General features: G+C 34.4%; 1 protein-coding gene across 1 annotated transcript; it reads left to right on the top strand.

Moving 5' to 3' along the window:
- The first annotated feature begins 210 nt into the window (after nt 1-210).
- On the top strand, nt 211-6,377 carry LOC126816334 (serine/arginine-rich splicing factor 10). The gene is made up of 6 exons (XM_056099660.1): nt 211-369; nt 2,823-2,929; nt 4,214-4,315; nt 4,913-5,012; nt 5,147-5,251; nt 5,860-6,377. The coding sequence occupies exons 1-6, from the start codon at nt 305-307 to the stop codon at nt 5,936-5,938; spliced, it is 558 nt and encodes a 185-aa protein (XP_055955635.1). The 5' UTR covers nt 211-304; the 3' UTR covers nt 5,939-6,377.
- The last annotated feature ends 3,040 nt before the right edge of the window (nt 6,378-9,417 follow it).

The following is a 9,417-nucleotide window of genomic DNA, read 5'->3' as shown; positions in this document are numbered from 1 at the left end:
TAAAGATTGGAACCAACGGAATGTTGAGAAAAAAGCTACAGCCTGTGATGTTACAGCCATTTAACATTGAAGTCAATGGGCAAATAATTGCTAGTCTGAGTCCGTATAGTCTCCATTAACCCGACTGATAGGTCGGTATTTTCCGTATATTTACGGTTCTTTCCGTTATAAACTTTGTTGTCTTGTGTATCCAGAACGTGTTTTATTTTCTTCATTGATATCCGAGACTTCGTACTCATGCGCAGTCTGTGAAGTATATCAGTCGACGCCATTTTTACTTAAATTTTATAGGTAAAAGTCGAACATGTCCCGCTATTCTCGTCCTCCAAACACATCTTTGTACATACGAAATGTACCAGATAATGCTAGGTGAGTATAGCGATTAACTGCGTAAAGGAAAATCCTTCAAACGCGATAGATATGACTCTTTCATTATGTAATTGTTGTTGGAAGAAAAAGTCAGTGCGTCATTCGTCGTTTCTTTGTTTTGGCGCACATGTTCGATGAGAATAGACATAGTCATAGTAACAAAACTATTAAACGGTCTGGAGGATTATGAACTAGCCACGAAATGCTTTGTTCACAAAGAAAAAGACAAGGCAATCACAACTAAAACTGAAAATTCAAAACAAAATAATAATAATGTAGGGGTTTCAGGTCAAAGTTTAAAATGACAGAAAAAAATTTAAAAAAAAAATAGTTTGTGAAAATATACTTCAAATGCTACCCCAAATTTTTTATTTCATTGAAATATTCTAATTAGATCTAAAGTTATGGGATTTTAAAATTCGAGATCGATGTCTATAATGTAATCAAAATTGAAAGTGCTCTTTAACACCAGTCAATACGTGCCATGACACTGAAAATAAGTGCTTTTTTTCAGTCTGAGTGACATAATAAGTGGTATTTTCCCTTCAGAATCGCAAGTACCATTTTTAAAACTCGAATCCGCACGTTATAGTTGGCTAAGATTTATTAAAATCGTAATAATTTGAATGATATTGATATGTCAACTATTTATAATCTGGATGATACCACAAAAAAGTAGGTTATATTTAGTCGAAATTTAGCAAATTTCAGTCAGCAAGCCAGTAGATTCCCGATTTCTACGACTGTAATTGTCGTAGCTTGCGGTATCACGCATCATTATAATCACAAAAACATTATCTCTCGTTTGATTGGTTCTATATTGAAATCCCCCAGAAACTAAGGTGCGGATTCACCAATAACGTCTTCTGTACATAAACGGTCATTTCGTTGACATTTCGAAAATTTTTAGCCTGAATCTTTGCAGATATTGAGATTGATATTAAACTATTACAATACAATTGCTAGTAATACATTTAAATAAAATATTCATTCAGAATCGTAGATTGAAGTGGGCTATATTTCAGCCGCTGGCTTTCAGATTTCACGCTAATGTCAAGTGACCTGAAACCCTTAATTAATGTATCACTAGGCCTATCATTAGTTAATATGCATTTAATATAATGTATCACTCGACAAAAGCTACCTTTAATTTATACCTTCGATAATTATTCCTTATTTCAATTAGTTCTAACACTTTTAGACATTGTTTTTTCATTAAAAAGTGAACTTTAGAATTGATTTTAGTTGTGGATATATTGTAAACCAGGAGTGCTTACATTATTATTAGAGATTGAATGTCAGTTAACTCATCCACTCAAAAAGTCTAGTTCAATTGTCCACAACAAACGTTGGTTGTGTCGTCCACAAAGCTATGGCGATTAAGTTGTTACTGGGCCCCCAAACTTCCCAGCAATGTAGCACAGGTGGTAAACGAATAAAAAAAATGCCTTAGATATACAATGTATCACGCTGCAGTATAGCCAAAGCCATTTGATGATCCTATAAATATACAAGCTGATTAATCATAGGTAGTAGGTCCAGTAAGTTGTCTTTGTGAAAATAGGCCAAGTGGCAAATGAAGATGTTTCAAGTTGGCACATTTACCAGAAATTTTGATATCCCATAGACTTGCTGGCTTTCACAACATGGCTAATACGGTACTTTACCGACTGATATCCCAAACTTAGAATTGGTTCAACTACTGATGTCTTCTGACTTGCCTCCAGCCACAGCAGTGGATCATTCTAAGGATGTCCTTTGTTGAGCAAGTTTTGTATTCATTTGATGATTAAAAAAAGTTTATGGCCTAAACTCCCTAATTTCAAATTAAATTGACCACAAACTGTACTTCAATAGCTTAACATATATATAATCAAGCAATTATTAAATATATAATAAGTATAAAACCTTTCAAGATGAATAAATTTAATCAAATCCAATGACAACGCAATATTTCTGTGGTTTTGAAAATGACTGCCAAACCAGAATTAGAACAGGACATTATTAACGGTAACCTCAAAAAGTAGAAAAACTGTTAAGAAGACATCCAACAAGACAAGTGAACGGTGTCGTTAAAAACTTTATTTTGGTCCAAATCTAAAAAGTCTAGATATTTTAAGTATTAAATTAATTTTAAGCTTTTGTGATATGACTGGTAAGAATCATCGAATCAGTATCAGATTTAAATCATTACCACAATTATGTAGAGATATTCATATGTGCACAAATACAAAACCCTGTCATTAATTAATAGTTGTCCTTGGCTTTCCTTTGGCACCTATCTGTCATCACAATAATTGATTGAACTATGTACATGTATGGTTATTGAAAACGGTGAACCATCTGAATGTATTACTCTTATGTTCATTAAAAAGTAGATGGGACTGGATTTTATCAAGCTTTATTTGTATGTTTTATGTATTATGTTTTGTTTGCTTTCAATTTCGATACAGAGCTGAAGAATTACGAAGTATGTTTGGAAAGTATGGTCCTATCACTGATGTCTACATCCCTACTGATTACTATACTCGTCGGTCGAGGGGATTTGCTTACATCCAATATCCTTCTATCATTTACTCATCATCCTCATCATTACTTTCATGTATTTCTTTAATCATAATGGTAGAGCATTGAATGTTTGGTTTTTTTTGGAGGCACCATTCTTGGGAATATAATCGTAACTGAAATTCTGGTAGGCCCTTGATTATTAAGCCTATAGAGCTCTTTATATTACCGTATTTGGAAACATTTACTTAGTTGCTTCGACATCATTTTATTATATTAAGATTGTATATTGTGCTTAATGGTTGTAAGAATCATTGGTGTTCAAAATTTCAAATCATACGCTTACATGTCAAAAGTCAAAATAATTCACTTGCATGCCATAGTCATTGTGCTCAGGGAGTTGTTTTTTCTTCATGCATGTTTCATTATCCACCCATCAAAAATCTATAATTTTAGAAAAATGTAATCTTTCAATCATATCATCAAAATAAGATTTATTCACTTGGTAGTGATGTGAAATATTTATTTCTTTTAGAAATCAGAGCACAGTAACAGACAAGGTAAAAGTAAAGTCAAGCCACCGTTATGGCAAAGATAAAGATCATAGAAAACACAGTTCGAGGTGACTGTCGTACAGAAAAATGGGGTTCTTAAAAGATTCAAGTCAAGCGTTTCAAAAAGATCAAGCAAACAGCCACAGACTGCTGTTTTGACTAACATATGCATTCAAAAGATCAAGACAGGATCATGGCACAGCACAAGAGCTTTAAGATTTGGCAAAGTAAAGACATGCATCAAGTCCAATTCCCTTGCAACCATAATACAAGTCTTGGCCTGCTGTCCTCACTAAGATCAGGGGTTAAAGGACCAGAACAAGCCTTCGATTCAGTCACAAAGCCATGGCAAAGGCCTCGTTCACTTAACACAAGCTCAAGTCCTTCTTGTACAGCACAGACAAAGCACAGTTTCATTGGTATTGTTTTTGACTAAATAGGGAGCAAGCAATGTTATTAGAATACCACAAATCTTTCAAAAGAATACATGGAAAAAGCACAGTTCACTTCAACTGGTAACTCTGGGTAAATTCCATATCCTAATAATATCAAATTTACTGATTCATGGCTACAAACATTTATGATAATAATAATATACAAAATTTTTAAAAGAATCTATGATCTAATCAAAACTGCGTTGCTGCCCATTTAATAAATTTAGTTAAAAAATACTGTGGAGGGTCTGAATAAAATGTGTAAAATTATATGTACATATATAATATGGCGGACATAAATTTAAAATGTTTTTTTAATGATTATGAATGACTCCTTAACAAAAGTTACATTTGAAGACCCAAGAGATGCTGATGATGCATTGTACCACCTGGACAGAACAAGATTCTATGGACGAGAATTAGAGATAGAATTTGCAAGAGGAGACAGAAAAAGTAATTTTAATTTTTTTCTTTTAGGGAATTTGTGTGATGACCAAATATTCATTTTAGTTGAGGTATATAGGCTTACTGATTCATAAACATGTAGCAGTAGGTTCTAGCAATACCCTCTAAACCATTTAAATTATTATTCAGAGAGACTACCAGCAGAGTACGCTTCAAGCAATTCAAAGTTAAACCCAAACAATATCCTGAAATATTGACCCATCTTAAACATACTTGAACCGGTTCCTTTAACTGAAATTAAACAAATGGTTATATTAAAGTAACCCAGAAAATCTGCTCATGTGATGTAAGATAATATGCAACTTTTGTTTTTTAATTGCCAGTTTGCTTATAATTTAATGTTTTGTGATATTTGCAGGCCCAAATCAGATGAGGAGAGGTAAAAACAATATCCCTATTCATTCACCAATCTGATGCTATTGTGAATTTTCGAAACCTGATTGAACTGGTTCCAAGAACGGCATTTAAACAAATGGTTGTATTAAAGCAACCCAGAAAACTTCTCAGATAATGTAAGATAATTTGCCGTTATATTTTTGAATTGCTAGTTTATGTTTATAGGTTAATATTTTGTCATATTTGCAGGTCCAAATCAGATGAGAGGTAAAGACCGAAGAAGGGGATATAATTCAAGATACGATGATGATGATAGACGAAGCCGTAGGCATCGAAGCAGAAGTCCAAGGTATTATGATAACTCTAAAGCTGTTGAATATTGAGCACTTTGTTATCAAAGTGAACCAGTAATAAAAATATGCCACTTTATACTGATATTTTAATCTATTTTATTTACTATTTTAAATAATAATTAAATTTCAGACGATCAAGAAGTCGAACACCTAGAAGAGACAGGCGATCACGCTCAAGATCCCGAAGCAGGTCTAGATCACATGATAGAAGACGATCGTCACCCGCTGAAAAAAGGTAATTACTAAACAACTTCTTAAATGTTTCAACACATTGTCCAAAATCATATTTCTTTATATACATATAAAAAAGAAAATTATTGTAAAGAATCAATTAAGTATCTTGTCAATGTATGCTTCGAATTAAAGATGTATTGTACCAGCACAGAGTCCATCACTAGTTCTGTCTCAAGACACAGTGCACTGTTTTGATTACATTGTGCAATCCTTCATTTACCCAGTTACAACTGAATTGATGGAAGATACAGGGGTAAATTGCACTGCAAAAACGGTGGGTCAGATTTCCCCAAATCAAGATTTGACGGTTGATTAGGAGCATGCCACCACGAATTCCTGAATGTCTGAGGATTATTAGAGCAATTACTCATTATTAAGACAAAAATCAAAAACGTCCATTTTCACTTTTGACGGCGTATGAACTGTTTATGTTCATGTGTAGGCAATTGGCCTGTTATTAACATACACTGGTTACCTCTAATAAAAACAGCAGTGGATTTCCGCAGTTTTGTATTGTTTCTGAAAATCCCTTACTTTTTTTTGAACAGTATTTATTAGATTTATGTTTGTCAGTAACTTTTATTTAATTGAATTTTATTGTCATTTCAGACGATCATACAGTCGATCTGCTTCCCGTTCTCCTGCCAGAAGATCAAGAAGTTTCTCTAAGAGTCGCTCCCCAGAATAAAATATATATTATTCGTTGTTTATAGTTGTAAATATTATCTGTATAATGTACCCTATCATTTGTCAACCACCATACTATCTTTTTTTCTTCAACTTTCATTTAATGTTGAGTCCTATTTGCATTTTACACAATACATAAAAACAAAATTGAAAAAATTAAATTTCAACTACAAGACTGTAAATGATCACTAAATTACTTTGTTTCAAATGTTTGGTTAGACATAATCATTTGTATAATAAGCATTAAATTCATATTTCAACTCGGAGGCCTATGGACTACATGGACATTAAATTATGTGTATTGAGTATCTTGTTTTCTAATTAGTACTATTTTAATATCCGTGCAGATATCCATTCTGTATTTTAAGAAGTTTCAGGCAGATTGTTAAAACATTTTGTTTATCATGTAATGTAAGTTTTTAATAAATCTAATGCAAATATTTTTGTTAATTATTCTGTCTGAAAAGGACTTTAGCTCTTGTTACATATAGTTATTGAACACAAAGATTCCTTGAAATAAGATCAGAATTATTTCATGCTTTGCGACATACATGTAGGTAAAAAAATTTGCACCAAAAATCCTGTGGTTTCAATGAATGAAGGGGACAGTGTTGACCCTATGCAATGCTCGGTAACAGGTGGAGACTCCCTTCCCCCACCAAAAACTTACTGCCCTGGTCCTGTGAATAGCTCTGCATTTACAGGGCAGTTAAATTGTTCCTTGGGGGGGGGAGACAGACTTGTGGGTGCTTCTTGGGATAGTCCAAGTGCCTAAGGGGTAAGGCTACCCGAAAAATGTGTTCTTAAATTCTAAAACTATTGAATTGAAAATGGCACAAGTAGTTAGGAAATGTAATAAACAAGGGAAAACTTGCATTAAAAAAAAAAAAAAAAAATTTTGCTACGGTAACACAATTTTGGGGAAAAAGTATGAAAAACGTTGGTACACCACATCTCCGACACTAATAAAGATAAATATCTCATTTTCGGACTGCTTATTCTTTAATGATAACCCTAAATCAGAGTTTTTTATACGCCCACATTATCATGTAGACGTATTATGCCGTCGCCCCTGTCCGTCCGTCCACAATTGTTTGTGTACTCTCTACAGGTCACAATTCTTATCCGATTTTGACGAAACTTGAAACATAGGTTTATCCCCAAAAGATCTCGGCTGCTTTCGATATTGGCATGTATCGGATCGAAACTTAATGGATTATGGTTCCTGATTGTACGAAAAATCACGTTTTTAGCTTGTGGACCCTATAGAGGTCACAATTTTTATCCGATTTTTTTTAAACTTGAAATGCAAGTTTATAACCCAAAGATCTCGGTTCCTTTCGATATTCGCGCATATCGGACCGTAACTTCCTGAATTATCCCCCCTGATTGTACGAGAAATCGCGTTTTTAGCTTGTGGACCCTATAGAGGTCATAATTTTTATCTGATTTAAAAAAAACCGTATTATTATATCACCGTTACACCCTAAGGATGGCTGAGTTTGAATTTCGTGAAAATCGGCCCAAAACTGATAGACAAAATGGTCGCCCTTCGTTCTCAAATAGCGTAAAAATATGGTATATCAAGGTTGTGGACCCTATGGAGGTCACAATTTTAATCCGATTTTGTTGAAACTTGAAATGTAAGTTTATAACCCAAAGATCTCGGTTCCTTTCGATATTCGCACATATCAGACCGTAACTTCCTGAATTATGGCCCCTGATTGTATGAAAAATCGCGTTTTTAGCTTGTGGACCCTATAGAGGTCATAATTTTTATCCGATTTAAAAAACCGTATTATTTTATCACCGTTACACCTTAAGCACGACTAAGTTCGAATTTCGTGAAAATCGGCCCAAAACTGACAGATAAAATGGCCGCCCTTCGTTCTCAAATAGCGTAAAAATAGGTTATATCAAAGTTGTGGACCCTGTAGAAGTCACAATTTTTATCCGATTTTTAAATGTAAGTTTATAACACAAAGATCTCGGTTCCTTTCGATATTTGCGCATATCGAATTGTAATTTCCTGAATTATGGCCCTTGATTGTAGGAAAAATCACTTTCTTCCTAGTTTGTTCTCTATCCATCTCTCGAAAATGTGGGCGTATCCTGCCTGGCAGCCGCTGGTGCTCTATAATGTTCATAGTTTCTTTGAAAATGGTGTTTAAAACATTTGCCTCACCACAATATTTTGTCTTTTGAGAAATATTTTGTTAACTTTTGAGATATTAATAATTCAAATTGCTTTCTGTCTGATTCTGTGGTAGATATTAGTTTATATATCCTGCAAATTTGGTGAAGGTATCTCAACTAGTTACAGAGATATAACGTACCTACACTTTTCATAATTTTTCCCCAAAAAATGGGTTACCCTGGCAACAACTTTTTTTTAAAAGTTACTTTCCCTTCTTTATTACATTTCCTAACTACTTGCACCATTTTCGATTCAATAGCTTTACTATTTCAGAACAAAAATATTCGGGTAGCCTCCCCCCTTAATATAAGTTATAAATAGCAGAAATTACCTTGTCACATTCAACGCCCAGTTATTATTCACTACCTTCTTAGATGTATGCCACAACATGTGAAGGTCATTGGTGCATTATCTGCTGTAATTGAGACTTCACAGAATTTTCTAGGAAAGAATTATTCATGGCTTTAAATTATCTCCCCATTAATGAAATTTGTGTTTTATGCCCACTCAACAAAAACTAGGTCAATTGGGGATTGACATAGGTTGTCTTTAAATCAATAATACATGTACAGGTGGCTTCGTCTGCAATATCACCTTCGGTGAAAGTGGATGTTAACCACCCAGAACTAAAAAATACAGGTAGCTCAGTGAGATGTTGGCTTGCTAACCTGCAGAGAAAGTATATTAGGAGGCAGACCACCATTAATTTCCCCATTGACTTCAATGTCAACTCTGGCCTCTGCCCACCTTCAACTTTTCCCCAAATTTTCGTTGGGCTGAACGCTTTCCACTACAGAGGAACAAATGGTCATGCCTTTGCACGAGGTTGACCACCAAAATTTTGAGATACACATACTAAAAAGCATACTAAAAACATCTAACTAGTTGCCGTACATATCACCGTAGCCAACCTGATAACCCCGTTATCCTTGCGCCTCAAAATCATGAATATTTACCAAAACCTGGCAGAAAATGTTAATTCAAACCCTCTTCGGCCATTCTAGACGAAATTGGGGAGAAAAGAGAGAGAGATATGCTATAAATAGGGTTTCCCTTTGTCAGTGGTGCAGTTGAGGTCCTAGCAAGGGACAACGTTTAGTCGTTTTTATGTGGTGGAAAAACAAGGTCCTGTGTACAATTTAGCATGCATGTAAAAAAAAAACCTGTGGCAGTTTGAATTCGATATAAGAGTAGACTGGCGCCGCTGTTCGAGCAAAGTTTCACTCTCTGAGTATGACATTAAAACCTCATTTCATTTTTCTTAAACCTTGAGGGTACCCATG

The sequence above is a fragment of the Patella vulgata genome, chromosome 3, assembly GCF_932274485.2.
Source record: "Patella vulgata chromosome 3, xgPatVulg1.2, whole genome shotgun sequence".
Taxonomy (NCBI): Eukaryota; Metazoa; Mollusca; class Gastropoda; family Patellidae; genus Patella; species Patella vulgata.
The sequence above is the reverse complement of the archived record's forward strand: the minus strand, read 5'-3'. Positions and strand labels throughout refer to the sequence as shown.